Genomic DNA, 15909 nt, shown 5'->3' with positions numbered 1-15909 from the left:
GCCAAGAGGAAAAGTACTTCAGAAGAGAAAAGCATATTTCTTGATGTGGCAAGGTGTGGGGAATAGAAAGCATACAAAAAGTGCACTTTTCTTAATTTTTTCCTCGAGTTTCATGCAATGTGCCTCATTCAGGAAATGTGCCTACATCTGATTTTATCATTTGCTGTGCCTATAAACACAAACATTTCCGCATTCAACAGTTTGTTTTCTTATCTGATTGTGTTTTTGGTATGATCAAAATCTATGTGTATTAGGACACATGCATACGCAGAAGATCAGGGCCGTGCAGAGACCTTTTGAGGGGCAGAAGCTCAAAGTGAGAAAAGGGCACACCAACCTGGAACTCTCATTACATACTTGCAGAACATTTCTGTTTAATATTTATGCAAAGTCTATTGAAGCATGCACACACCTCATAACATCATAACAAAATGTTTATCAATAAAAATTTTTTATGAATAATATATATTAAATGGACCATTGATTTTTACTACATTAATTAGGCTATCTAAATAACTTCTCAAGTTCTGTTTAGTTTTACTTTTAAAAGCAGGTTTACTAGTTTTAGTAAATTCTTTTTTTTTTTTTTTTTTTACTTATTTTTATTTTAGTTTATGACCGCCTAATGTTTTTCCACACCTAGTTTTCACCTAACTTGTTGAGAACACGTGTAATTCATTTAATTTATTGATAAAAGTGATTGATGATGATATGACTCACAAGCCCACAGTGAACGCCACAGCCATTGCTGCTGCTGAATTACTTGGCTAATTGTGCCTTGGGAGGTGAGAGCGTCTTTAAGGACTATACAGGTATGTTTGCAGACAGCCATGCATGGCTAATGTTTGCACACGACCCTGAGGTCCGCACAACTTTTATGGTACTGCTAGGGCGTTTCCGTATACTAATCAACATGAACAGGCACGGGCATCCAAGTTTATGAACAACTGGCATTCATCATCTGATACATCTGGGATACATACATAATCAAAAGTCTGTGCAGGTTTTATGAATCCCATGTTGGCTTTTCGTAGGAGCTTAAAACATTGAAAAACAAAAACAAAAGAAGAATTTAAGAAAGGTTTTGTGAGAGGCCCATTGTGAGTAGTATTTCTCTTGAATAGAGCATTGCATACTTTGCTGTGCGCAACTAGCTCTCTGTAGCCTTTTAATAATTGTAATAACTAAAACATCCTAGTGTTTCTCCTTTTGTATCAGGCTATACACTTGCAGTGGAAATGTGCGAGACCATGGGGAAACCACACTTGCTCTTATCCGTGTGTACATTGTTTAGTAATGAGAGATCCCATATGGAACACTTTTTTAAAAAATCGAAGGCGTTTGACAAGTTTTCATGAAAATGTTTTCCATCCCTTTTATGGAAGATATTTAATGCTGAATTGTTATTATGCTACTGTCTTTATTATCTGTCATGTAATACAGACTCTAAGCTAAATACATAAGCTAAATTATCTTCATATTATTTTATGGTATTTATTTGGTAGACATACCATTTTTTCTGGTGACTTATAGATTAACATAATCGTATAGGTACAAAACCAATTGTCTTCATGTGCTTTCCTCTTAAGCATTGCTAAAAGTCAATTAATTTGCTGTTTGATTGCTTACCCTGCTGTTTAGAGGAGAAATTGGCATAGCTTAGCAATGCTTTTAGTTTAAGGCTCAGAAGCAGACTGCCTAGATTCCAGTGTTATATAACGTGACATTACAGTATATCCTTCACGTCACACAAACACTTAACATGTGTACACACTCATATACACAATTTACTCAAATGGAAATATGTTTTTGGTACCATTTATTTTAGGCAGAAAAATGAGCTACAGGCATTTCACCACAGCAATCAGCCACATTTCCTATGTTCAAGCACTTCAGCTTTAACAGCGCAAGTGAACAGCTGATTCAGGAAGATATTTCACGGTCTTCTTCGAAAGCTCGTGTTAACAATTTCCACGAACTGTACGTTTAGTCAGCACACCCATTTTGGAGATTGTGTCCTGCCTGAACATGTTTCACAAAATTCCAGGCTCTATTGAACTGAAAACTGCACACAATCGTCATAGAAGAACAGGCTGAATTCATTTCAGTTAACCCCTTCCTGGTCTGGAAGGTAGTACACACTCCAGAAAGTATCTTTGCTTTTTCTTACCAGCCCAAAAGGCAAATAAGAGATTGTGAACCTATACTAACCAAAAGTTTGATTTTGAACGGTGCTGTTGAAAAAGAGGAAACAGCCGGCTTGCATAGAGTAAAATGTTCAGAGTACGCATGGTCATGCTCTGGTCCAGGGGAGGACCATATGTCATGCTGTTAGTGGTGAATTAACACCAGACATTTTACCCCACTTTAAAACGAAGGCTTCGTAACTATACCTTAAGCCAGCGTAGAATAACTTTCGACATAGTGACCGCAGGCTGACAGACAAAGCCCATTGATACTGAATGCCTGCTGAGAACTTCTTGTCATTGCATTCCTAGCTGTGTACAATGACACTCCCAGTTCTGACACTCCCAGAACACACTGAGCCGCTCTACCGGCCTAATCATATCCTTGGAGGTAAACAAATCACGTAGTTGTTTTCTGACAGAAGATTTAGTTTAACTAGAACCATAAACCTCTGCATATGCCTTTCAGGGTATGAGGGGAAAGATGGAAGGGTATCGGGTTGATCACCGCTGTAAGGCAATCTCCTCAGCACCACTGGCACACAGGCGAGCAGGGTCACAGGCTCGTTCCACAGAGGAAATAAAGGCACGACCACGACAGCTAGCCCAGTCTCCTACAGTTCCTCACCTTATATGGAGAGGTCCCTCTGAGAGATTCCTTTATTGACTGTTTGAACGTGCCTCCTCTTGGCCATTCATTTCAGTTAACTGGCTACTGGGCATAATATCAGATAAAGTGGCTCAGACAACCAAAGACGTTTTTAAAACTTTAGGGCTCATCAGTTCCAGAGCTAGACTGCCTGACGGCCAAAGGATGTGCAATGAGTTCAAATCAGTTGTAGAACCAGAGGGAAATGGAGTTCATAGCTGAATAATGATTTTTTTTTTTTTTTTTTAATATTGGATACTTGAATATACCTGTAAAAATTACAGTATTTCTAAAAAAATGCAAATGCTATTAACATAAATGCCACTAACTGCAAGTTTCGTTTGTAATGAGAACATAATATATTTTAATCATTTCAAGAACTGAATGCCTTGCAAAATAAGTGTCTGCATACATACTCCACTCTTAGAGGTACTCAAATTTCAAGTACGTACCAGTATGTGTATCTGCTCTACCATATTATACTAGATTTGAAACAGTAAACAATTTGTTTATAGCATTTACTATTGCTACATTATTCATTAAATAGTTCTTGCCTTGTGATACTTACACAAAACTTGTTTATTTGGCCATACATACTGTATTTGCAAATGGTTATATAAACCATTTCAAATACAAATCCATCAACCTGACATTCTTTTTCCTCACAAAACTCTAATAGTAGAGAGCACATTTTTACCCCTACTTCTTAAAAAACAGGACAGTGGGTTAAAAAAGCACTTCCGTTCCAAAAAGGTGTCAACATTTTCAAACAATAGCAGTTGTTCAAGAACTCCCTTGATATATTTATTTCCCCTGCGGGGATTAAAAAAATACAACGAAAAAAACAAAACATATTTTGGCCCTGAACATTACAAGAAAATCCTTACAATTCAGGATATGAAATCCTTTAAAAATGTCTCGCTGTAGACCAGAGAGGTCACAGCATTGGTTGAAAAAATAAGGGAATAGCCAACCTGTGTCTCTCCTCAAGCCATCATCAGCTCAGTCAAACGTGCGAGTGTGAGAGCGACGCAAAGTGACGGGGCGCTACAGCAGAAAGGGGTACTCCAGCAGGTAGCCCTTCAGCCTGTCCGGCAGGGGCAGGTCCACATGGCAGCGAGAGTGCCGGTTGATGGCGATGCGGCACAAGTGCTGGAGGCTGGGGGCCGACTTGTACAGGGGCCGGGTCAGCCTGAGCTGGAGCGTGCTCTCTGGGGCCGTCGGGGCCTCCGGGGCCTCCTCGCCCCCCGCCTCCTCCTCCTCCGGGGCTCGGGCCTGCTCCTGGGGACCGGCGGGGCGGCGGTGGGCCATGGCGTAGTGCTGCACCAGCTCCACCACCCCCTTGAACTGCCGCAGCCTTGGCCGGGCCATCACCACCGAGTCGAAGCCAAACACCCCGTCCGAGTGGGCGATGCGCAGGTGGGTGGGCCCCAGGCTGGTCTTCACCGACAGGGTGAGCAGGTACCCGGGATTGGAGCTGTCCCGCAGGAGGAAGGTCCCCTCCATGGCCTCTGTCAGCAGCTGCTTGGCCTCTGCGGCAGTGATGCAACCCCAGTACCAGCCTGCCCAACATGCAAAGGAAGTACATCACCGATGCGTAATGAGTTTCAGACCCAAAACGGTTCATAGCTGCACATCCTGATGCCTTAGCCTTATAACATCCTCCAGTGATAAGTAACAATGTGTAATTAAAGCATCCTTATCAAAGTATCCTACAAGTTCTTGTTCCATCCATCCATAAACTATATCCAGATTACTCCTGGTCAAGGTCACAGGAGGTGTTGGAGCCTAACCCAGCATGCATTGGGCGAGAGTCAGGAATACACTCTGGAGAGATCACCAGTCCATCACAGGGCACACACACCATTCACTCACACACTCATACATAAGGGCAATTTAGACTCTCCAATTAACCTAACCCTACATGTCTTTGGACAGTGGAAGGAAACCGAAGTACTGGGAGCAAACTTGGACAGAAAGGCCCTGGCCGAGATTCTAATCAAGGACCGTCTTGCTGTGCAACTCACTGCACTACTGTGCAGCCCATCCTTGTTCCAAAATTCGTAAATTATTTTAAATAATAGAGCCAGTGGTTTACCAGATCTATTGTTTTTTTCAATCTAATTCACGAGCGGAGTGAACACTTCGGCAGTAATCAATTCAAGACAACTGACATTTTGAAAAAGCATCATGATACAGGCTCGATACACTTTCCATACTTTTCTTATGAAGCAAAAAGTTTTTATAACCTATGAGCATATTATTTGATCATGCCGAATGCCTACGTGCAGTAACAATAATTTTCTTTGAGCTTTAAATGTTATTTACTACGTATTTTCTTGTCGACTGAATTATTAAATGACAAAAACAACAGCAGAAGAAACTCACCAGACTCGGCAAGCTGGGCCATCGCACCCTCCCCTCGAAACGCATCCTTAGTGGATTCTCTCTGCCGTGGTTCCAGTCCGGGGTCTTTGAGCCGGATTGGGATGAGGGATTTCTCGGGTATGAGGTTTGGAAGAATCATCCGTCCCGTGTTAACGGGAACACCGGCGGGCTTGTGCACTGCGCGTGTGTCCGGGGTCTCTACCCGACCCTCAGCACTTCGAGTTCGTGTATCACTTTCCCTTGTCTGCGAAACACACTGTGTATGCCCCATCCAAAGCCTAAAAAAAAAAAAAAAGCACACACACATTGCGTCTTTACTGCGATTTTCTAGAGGCTATGTGTCACCTGCAATTTGCTAAAGTGTTATATTTTTTATTCTATGACATTAGGCTATAGTTTAAGCTAATATTATTATTATTATTATTATTATTAACAAAGGTTTTTTGTTTTGCTCATTTCAGACACAGCCTAAAGCAGCTGAAGGTTTTGGCGATTATTGTGGTGCAGGCTATAATAAACTGCCTTTTTTTTCTTTTATTTTTTCTTTTTTACAAAATGAATGACGAAAAATCATCTCTACTTAAGTATATGAAATTCCACATGCAACTTGAATGATATCCCTCTAAAGAACGTCTTGGTCTATATCAATTGGTTATTGTCTATTTGTCTGTTCATTTTTCATTTGTAGGCTATTTAATTGCCTATTACTGGCTGGTAAGTCAAACGGAACATGCCTCGCATAAACTACAGACTGAATTAGGCTACAATTGGAAACCATTTAGCGATCCCTTTAACCATTAGCAGCAAAACGGGGAAAATGCGTTAGGCCAGTTAAGATCAGACAAGGTTAGGCTACTTGATAGGTTATCATAATTTACAAAATTGTTAATTAGTTGCTGTCTAGAATGCAATGCTTTAACAATCACTTAGTAGTTTGCGAGACGGCCACGGTATTTAATCGTGAACATAACCTACAATTTACCAAACATGACCGCATGATCATTAGGCAATGCTTCGGTGCAAGCATGGCACCCAATTTAAACGTAGGCAATTCATGAAATTTATTTTCATACCAAATAACCAACAGTTTAATTACGGAATTATATCTGGCACAGACATAAAACTCACTAAAATAGCTGACAGGAGGTGAATGACCTTAGCCGAACATATTAATTCTTAAAAAGTAATAAGAATCACATTTACCTAGCTCACCTTTTAATTGTGTTTCATTAATCCGCAGGATCCTGAAGCGTTCAAGAAGTTTTCAGTTTGCGATGCTTACAGGCTGCTTCAGGGTTCTTTCGTTGTTACACCCTCAGGTCCGTGCACTCCATGCGAACGACACCAGCGAATTAGATAGCTTGCTAAAGCTCATCCGCTGTGGGGCGAATAGCCCGTAGGTTTTAAGTCTTAATATGTACGATAGTTTAAGAAAGCAAGCAGTGATTCACCTCGAGTTTATAAATAAACAACAACAGCATATTTCTCAAAAATGTACACACAAATTCCGATGAAGATAAAGTATACAAATAAAAACCACATTCGAGGCGACTCAAAATAGAATAACAGCTGATTTAAATTCGATAAATCAGTGAACTACGACCACCGCCACTTGAACTACGATCACCCACAATTTAGCACAATCGTAAGGAAAGAAGAAAGCTATTTGTGAGCAACAGTTTCTTATGCTTGCCAGGCTATTAGTTGTACTTTCAACGTTTCATAATTGTAGTCAACTCTTCCGAGTAAGCGTGAGCTATTTTAAGTTTGCTGATTAGTCATATTTTTGGATTTGCCTTTGAAATATGAAGGTTATAAAGATCATGAAAAAGTACAATTTATTTGCTTTCTATTACCCAACTTACTGGTCTCCGTCTGTTTCGTATAATAAGTCACTCAGTCTTTATACACTTCTTTTTTTTTTTTTTTTTTTTACAATGTTTTCCCTTTACAAACCAGCGAACCACTTTCCAGGAACATTCGCAGAAAGGCAAGTCACGTGTGAATGATTTGTTCTGGCCCAGCTCCACCAATCCGTAGCTCAGACGATGAAGTCACGGAGTGCATTTTCGCCCATATTAAATGATCTGGTGCAGGATACTCCTGTTCACTGTTTGTTTAAATCAATGAAAGGGTTCACAGCGGGCATAGATTTACAGTATCTATTCTCAGTTAGCAAACTACCTGACTCACCCTAAGCTTTTGGTAGCCTACATTTTTTTAAAACGCGAAACTGGACCATCTAGATGTAACGGCCAGGAAATACATCTTCATGAGCACAGGTATTAAAGAAAACAGAGTAAATGCGTCATTACAAATTAGTATAAAAGACAACGCAACAACAGTAATTTGACGCATGGCTAGCTGAAAAAAGCAAGAAATGCAGTCCCTGATCCAAACACTGGGGAGTTGGCTTCAGCCCAAATCTTTCTTGCACGCAAACACGCGCTTACACGTAGTACAATACATTACTGTAGCTGCCATGCGTAGATAAAAAAATGATGTCAAAATAATTTATGCGCAGTCACTCTTTTAAATTCATTGCTCAAATTCACACAAACATGTAAGCAAAAAAGCCCCGAAAACATTTTATTACTAAATATTTATGATATCACTAAAACGCGTTTTACAAATACTCTTTTTTTAAAGACAAGATGGTAAATGCATCTACATATTAGAATTATCTTTGGAAAGTGATTTATAGTTAAGTCAAAACGAAAGGCAACAATTAAACTGTAATTCGCATACCGATTAAATGTACTTTGACCTAATTGGACCAACATGGAATACTGGGGCATAGGTGGGTAACACACACCATTGTAGATTGACTGTTGTGCATTGTTCCATAATCAGCCAACTACCACTGACCTACCAGTTACAGCAAACCATTTTTTTCCAGTATTGTTAGCATTAATCTGTGATATATTGCAATGTACTTCATCGGCAGTCTTCCATATATTTGTTTTGGATAGAATAAAGTTACTCACCATTTTAATATTAGTTGCCATCCTACACTGACAAGAAAATGGTCCTTATAATAAGATAATAACAGCATCATACAGTAAGACAGATGGTTGTGTTTGTATGCTGAAAAGCAGACATGCAGAGCTGGTAGTCTGGAGGGATTCAGCTCTTGCCCTTTCACCTGGCACTGTACAATGCTTTTTTTTTCTTTATGGTCAAATGAGTCCTCCTTCACCATATTCTCGACAAGTAGGCGAGTACGAGTATGGAGTACACATACATGCACTAATACATGAATGGTACTGGCCTGTGTGCTTGACCCCTACAGTGAGGGCGTCCAGTGGCTCTGTTATACTATGGGGCATGGTTTGGGTCTACTTGTCCCCTTAGAGGGAAGGGTCACTGAAAATCAATACAAAGTTATTCTGAGTGATCACCTTTATACTATGATGAAACATTTCTATCCTGATGTGAGTAGTCTCTTCCAGGATGACAATGCCCCCATCCACAGGGCATGAGGGGTCACTGAATGGTTTGATGAATATGAAAATGATGCAAATCATATGCTATGGCCTTCACAGTCACCAGATCTCAACCCAAGTGAACAATTATGGGAGATTTTGAACCAACGTATTAGACAGTGCTCTCCAACACCCTCAACAAAACACCAAATGAGGGAATATTGGGAAGATGGTGTTCCATCCTTCCAGGAGAGTTCCATAGACTTTTATGCCATAGAATCTATGCCAAGGAACATTGAAGCTGTTCTGGAGCTCATTATGCAGCTCACTATATATAGTGAGCTGCATAATATTTGGGACAAATACTTATTGTAAATACTATACCTCTTGGTTTCACCACATAGAAATTAGAGCACATTTTTTACATGGTCCCACCCATCGCATTGGACCATAGGTGTTTATGAGTCAGGTGTGTTCAATTGCTTCCTTAATGCAGGTATAAGAGAGCTTTCCATATCTAGTTGTAATTTTAGGCTTTTGATTGCCTTTGGAGTCTGTTATTGCCATTTTTCAACTTGAGGAGGAGAGCTGTGCTGTTGAAAGTGAAGGAAGCCATTATCAGGTTGAGAAATAAGAAAAAAGCAGTCGGAGACATAGGCCAAACCTTAGGCTAACAAAAATGAACTTTTTATTACCTAATGTCTGGTCTAATTAAATAAAAATCATGATTAACTTAAAACAAAATTTCAACTTGCCCTCTCACAAGATGCATGCATGCAACCTCAACAAAGTTAATATGCCCTTTTTGATGATATCATAAATCATTGCTAAATGTTATCTGGGGTAATAGACAATTAAACTTGTCTATCGTGTAGGAAAACACAAACCAATAGCAGCTCGTGGGTTACATATAAGAAAGGCTGAATGTTACTAATTAATTTATGTTTTTATTTATTAATTTTTGTCAGTTTATATATGTGTTTGTGTTTATTGCTGCACTATTATGCCCCCCCCCCCCCACCACCACCACCCTGTATGTGTATTACTACAGTTCATTGAGCTTGACCAATGTGGCTTCATATCATTTAAATACTTGATCAACCATTAGCTTACCCTCCAATGAACCTGCAGAAACAGTCCAAACACTGGCTCCCAAAGAAGGCCTACCTACCACTAATAATTAACATTGCCAATGTACAGACATCTGTTATGCTCTTATAAAGAACTCATGAATGTTACACTGAAACTGAGTGTAACAATGCTGACAGAGATGATTGGAACCAAACAGCTTAGCAATCAGAAGAACAGCTGGGGCAGACAACGAGATTACCAATTTTCTTCAATTAAATGAACAATATGGGCATTTGTATACTCAGTTTTCATGTTGAAGCACATGATCATTGGGCAAGCTTTAGATTTTGACTGATAGTCAAACACTGGGTAATAAAGCAATACATCGATAAGCTAAAAATCTTGATAACCTAGCAACCAATGAGTGCTGTCTCTTCAACTGTCTTTGTCCAACAGTGTGCCGAAGCTGGCAGTTAATGCAGGGCCGATTTTGGGTCTATTCCCAATGTTAAAAAAAAGATTGCAGCAGCAGCTGACGGGCTATTGGGAAATTGTAATACATTCTAAGTTCATTGCTGGTTTCTGGTTGATTAGCAAGCACTGGTTGATTACTGCAGTCAGTTACAACCAATCTTTGCCTGACAGTTTGCTTTATAACCGTGGGCAGTTTTCGAACAAATCAATGTAAACACAACCAAATGTACTAAAGGCAGCTTTTGTTATTTCTGTTTGGTCATTGATGGCATCCAGTGATCTTACAGTCTTTTTTTTCTGTCCCCACTCCAAAAATGCACATTTATTTGTATTATAGTGTAAACCTTATCTTTTGTTGATATAACATGCATGCCTGTAATGTGCCAGATCTGAGCCCAACAGTATCCTTTTCTGCATGTAACAGCATGTGAGGGACAAAGAGTTTTCAATAAGCTTGGTGATTATTCAACATATGAAGAGTTAAATCTGGTTATAGTCACATATACAAGGACTAACAGGACTGACACTGTAAGATTAGCTATCATCAGACTTGTGCAAATGCAAAAGTATTTGATTGTGTATTTTAAGCTATATTTTTGCATGTACAGTTAGGTTCAGAATAAAGGTGCACAAAAAACTGTAGAAAACAAATGACAATAACACCTTTCCTGAGATATATTACTCAATAAAAACAAAACAAGTTTATTTCAAATAATTATTATATTAAAACAAAATTATATAAATTCTCCACAAATTTGAGCATAAAATATTGTTTTATATATACTGTAAGTGATTATATAATATCTGAGTTTACATAGCTTCATTTTCATCAAAGATGCCAATACTTCCAGACTTGACTGTATTTGATTCTGGAATTGTTGTTTGTATTTGTAGTATATAAATACTTTCCCCAAATTATTTTTCATGCCCAATGTTGCTTTTCTAAAGCACTAACAGCAATCACTGTCCACTAACCTGACTCTCATAACTGACTGTGAATGTGTTGGAAAGTTGTATTGAGTTTTTCATAAACATACAGTAGATGTACATTTTCATGTTATGTTTGTTGTTGTTCTATAATAGGTATCTGACTATATGCCTAGATACATTCCTTAAATTAAAAATATACTTTGTTCTTTTGCAAAGTAAACAAACCAGCTATCTAACCAGTAAATCTCCTTTTGCCTAATTTAGATTATTTTTATTTTGATCAGCTCCCAGCTGTCTTTGACCCTGGCTGTTTTTCATGGCATGTCCTTCATTAAATGAAATTTATGGTTCATTTGTCTTACAATATTGATCAAATTAGTTTTTGATCAGCTTTTGTGTTCCCAGCATCAGCTGCCTTCACATGCTGGGCATAAACAACACCCTATGACACTTCAGTATTTCCTGGCACAATAATAACATTTCAGATTATTTATACGGCGAATTCCGTATCATTTTATCATTTAATTGTTGAACATAGGAGTGGACAGTGGACAAAACAATCTGAAAAGTGGAAAGTCTGGCATCAAGCTGAACAAATAGGTCTTATTTTTTAGGCGATAGAATATTTTTTCCCTGTGCCTTATGGACCACCTTGCCTGTACACAGTCCCGATCATAGCTGTATGTCCGATAACCATTCCCAAAAATACTGGCAATCCCTATACCAAAGACATGAAGCCATGAAGGATATAGAAAGGAGGAGGGTGAAGGTGAAGGAGGCAATCTGTTGTGGCTATGGTAAATCAGCTAGTAATAGCTAAATGTGGATGTTGTCGCCATGGTGACACCCACCCCCTCAGACGCCATGGAAACACAGATGGCAACTGTTGAAAGAGTACCATGGTTGTGACATGTTCATTTCCCCTGTTAAGGTTTCTTGTTGCGGATGACCCAGGAAAAGCCATCAGAATGGCATCAGCAACAGCTGTTGACATGCCAGCATTTGCAAATCGGAACAATGGCAGTCCGGTAGCGGCAGCACAATTTACATGCTATTTTCCCTTCTCTCAGCACCTGATTCTCATCATGACTGCCCCTTAGCTAATGTCTGCCCACTGTTTTTTTTTTTTTTTTAGCATATCCTTTACTCAAAGTGTACACCAGCTGATATAGGTAACCTCAATGTTGTGAACTGCATATAAAATGGTAACTCATGATTGATCAGTAGTGTACATACATTTACACCCCAGCCATGTTTTTGAAAGGTTTTACACACAGCAACTGTATTTAAAAAAAAAACAAAAAACATTTTTTAAGTGAGCAGCTTACAATCAGTTAACTAACTGAATCAGTAAGCTGAAACAGTATAAACAACAAACAGTTTGACATAAAAAGTTGAAAATAGTCTACTTCAGGCAAGAGCATGAGCTGCCAGAATCAGAGTTCCCACGTTTCATGCATAAAATGTGAGACTGAGTCTCAGTCTCTCCCTCACAGGCCCATGCATCCCATGCATTTCAGTGGCAGCCACAATGCTGGGTCTGCAGCGTCACAGATGGCGAGCTGAGCTTAATTTTAAGGCAAAAGCAGCCTGAATGAATCGCATCCGCTGCACCACATTCTTGGTTGTCATTTCACCTCACCACTCCCATTGACAATGTACCATTTTTGTGAAGCCATGGGTGTTGTGAGAAACATGTGTAACCAGATGATTTCACTTAACTGATTAGAAAAGTATTGTATGTTTTTAACACTGGTTATTTTGGTTCATGAGAATTGCACAGTAGGCTCTTCCTGTGTGAAGTTTAACATAGTTAAAAAGGTTACTTCCTTTTTGTTTTTACTAATGGTCCAAGGATTTTGCTGGTCATGTATGTTGCTTCAGGTCATGTATATTCACTCCAAGTAAGGGAGTTAGATTTTTTCTCATTTTTTTATCTGAAAAGCCTTCATTGTTTTGCCTCATCTGCCAACATCAACATTTATTGCAGATCAGACTGCTGTCTACAATAAAGACAAGGCCAACTAGCCAGACCCCCTTCCCACCATGCCTGATAATTTGGCCTGGCGACTAGATGAAGATTCAGTATTTTGCCAATGAGAAGTCCCTCTCCAAGCAGGGAAAAAGGAATGGACTACAGCAGGCAGAAAATCCAGTTCTTTTGAAAAGATGACCATGATCGCCATCATGTGGAAAAGTTATGCAGGTGCAATTCCTAGTTTTTTTGGCCCAGGTGTAACCTCATGCATTCCACTTGTGGATGATTGATTCTGTTAAATGGCAGAAGAAGAAGAAGAAGGAGGAGGAGGAGGAGGAGGAGACGGAGACGATGCCCTATGCATTCACTAATGAAATGTGGATAAAAATAGATTTTTATAGCTTCAGTTCAACTATTTGGTCAGGCTTGTCACTTATGAATGTGTTTATCATGCAGCACATTGACAGTCACAGAATTGTGATAACCTAGCGAAGCGTGAATGAATGGGAGCTGTGTGTTTTTTCAATTTGATATCCAGTTGCTGTAGTGCTAATTAGCTCTGTAACATATTCAAATATAGCAGTAATTGTTCAAACAGAATCAATCTCCGTCAGATTGTAGTGTGAATGGTGTGAGGATGTGCCGTGCTCAGATGGGTTAATGGTTACACATCTCTTAAAGTAAGTAAATTACAATGGCTGGCAGAGAGATGTATTTTTTCCACTACAGCATTGCCATTGGTTTTACCACTGGATCTAAAACAGTTCAGAGTTCTCTGCAAGCCATTAAGAGGAAGTTGCTGAGGAAATATTTTTAAACAATGGTGAAATTCAGCATGTGTAAACCTGCCACAAAAAAAATCCACAAAGCCTATTGACCACATATTTGGTGACTTTAAGAGATCAGAGACATACAGTACCTGTCGTTCATTGAGGTATGCAGTACTCCATGCTATTTTATGCTTTATCATTGTTAAAATACAATCACAGTTTATATAATTACACTTTGAGTATGCTCAGGTATACTATTTTTTTTTCCCAAATGGATGATAAAGACATTGAGCTGGGATGTTTGAATTTTAAGCTCCACCCTTAATGAAAAACTTTGAGTGAGTATTTTTAATACATTTGCTGAGATGTTGTGGAAATAATATGGTGTCTAGATTACTCATTACCTGATACCTGAATCATGGAACAAGGAAGTAAAAGCATACAACAGACAGACTGTAATGCATGTTATTCTTTTTACCAACCTCTAAAACACGTGAGAATGCAACATTCAAAATGTATGATTTCGTAAAGCAAGAATCAAGAATGGCTCCCACAGACAAAGTTCAGCCGTATAAAACCGTAAGGGAATCCCCTTATTGACATTTCAGTACACTTCCACCAGGTGTGCGTTTTTTAATGGCGTTAACCTATATCTGCAAAACGTCACTGATAAACTGACAGGTTGCCATTAAAGCTCTATGGCATGGCACCAATTCAAACATTCCAGGAAATGATCGATCAAACAGCAAGCCAAGACCTTGAGTTGCATCATCCACAAGTTACCAAACCTCTGCCATGCTGTTCTTATCAAAAAGCGAATGGTAAGAGCATATTGTTTTTTTTCCACCTGTGTGGTTTTCCATCATAAAGCTAATGGTAGCAAAGAGCAGTGTATAAATATATTACCACACTAAATTACATTAGAAATAATCCCAACTAGTCAACATGACAAAACAAATTAAAGGGACAATGTATGACCCCCCCCCCCCCCTCCACCCCATTTCATTGGAAACCAGAACCTAATGTCCTTCATATAATCACACATCTCCAAATGAGCAGTTGAAATATGTTAATTTGATTTCGTACACAATTCTGAAAATTAACAATCCGATGCATGTTCTTCTTCCCTGTAATCTCCCACAAATCATATGCGCCAGCCGTTCCACTCCTGCCCTGCTACCCCAGGTTTGTTTCCCAACTTTTAACATCATAAATTACGGATTCTCTTCTAGGTATGCCTATTTCTCTTTCAATTGGTGCTGGAGGTGGTGTTGGTGGGCCAATAGGGGGCAGACTTTCCCATGGAGTCTGGAAAAAACCGGAAAACCAAAACCAGTACACTGACTAGACACAATGCTGTAGGTAATGATGCTTTTAAAGGCTGATGTTAAACAAAGGCCCTAGTTCACTACTATAGCTTAGGAGACAGACAATAACCAAATCTGGTATTTCCAATTATATTGATTTCCCCCAGAATAACTGGAGAACTGAACCTCACTTCAGTTGATGTGTGGTGTGTGTTGTGGAGCAAAATGGCTGTTTCAATAATAATAATAATAATAATAATGCCGGTCCGTTTTCAGACATTTTCCACTGTGATGTGATAGTTTTGCTGTCTCGTGAGGTGTCGTTTAAATGACACCATCCACCCCTTTGTTTAAATGAAAAACACCATGTTGCTTCTCTGCGTTCTCTAATTCTTCTACTCCGTAAAACGGTTCACACCTCATCGTGTTTCAGTTAGCGTACAGCTGTGCGCAATCATAAAGACCGTGCATTGTTAACACAATGGCCTCGTACTTTGTTTCTTTTGTTCTCTGCGTCCATTAATACAAAAAACAAAAAAACAATACAGAATCATTGTCAATTGTTTTGCAAACATGAATAAATTAGCACATATCTTAATTTGTCTTGCTGAATAATTTATATTCGACGTTACTGCTGTTGCAAATTAGTATCACGCAGATCGATTTCAAATACCGTTTCTGTGAGTGACCAACAATAATAGCATGACAACTTTTGTTTTGTCCACTAACCG

At 39.1% G+C, this 15909-nt stretch overlaps 1 protein-coding gene across 5 annotated transcripts; it reads right to left on the bottom strand.

Annotated features, from left to right (window-relative positions):
* Nucleotides 1-1802: 1802 nt before the first annotated feature.
* On the bottom strand, nucleotides 1803-7553 carry LOC118208662 (suppressor of cytokine signaling 2-like). Of its 5 annotated transcripts, none has more exons than XM_035383544.1 (4): nucleotides 7080-7545; nucleotides 6436-6601; nucleotides 5224-5501; nucleotides 1803-4397 (listed from the first exon to the last, which is right to left on the bottom strand). In XM_035383544.1, the coding sequence occupies exons 3-4, from the start codon at nucleotides 5492-5494 to the stop codon at nucleotides 3883-3885; spliced, it is 786 nt and encodes a 261-aa protein (XP_035239435.1). In that variant the 5' UTR covers nucleotides 5495-5501; nucleotides 6436-6601; nucleotides 7080-7545; the 3' UTR covers nucleotides 1803-3882. The 5 variants fall into 5 exon arrangements, with proteins under 5 accessions (XP_035239435.1, XP_035239439.1, XP_035239436.1 ...); XM_035383548.1 differs by having other exon boundaries at nucleotides 6436-6551; XM_035383545.1 differs by having other exon boundaries at nucleotides 7089-7545.
* Nucleotides 7554-15909: the final 8356 nt, after the last annotated feature.

The sequence above is a fragment of the Anguilla anguilla genome, chromosome 11 (assembly GCF_013347855.1).
Source record: "Anguilla anguilla isolate fAngAng1 chromosome 11, fAngAng1.pri, whole genome shotgun sequence".
NCBI classification, from domain to species: Eukaryota; Metazoa; Chordata; class Actinopteri; order Anguilliformes; family Anguillidae; genus Anguilla; species Anguilla anguilla.
The sequence above is the reverse complement of the archived record's forward strand: the minus strand, read 5'-3'. Positions and strand labels throughout refer to the sequence as shown.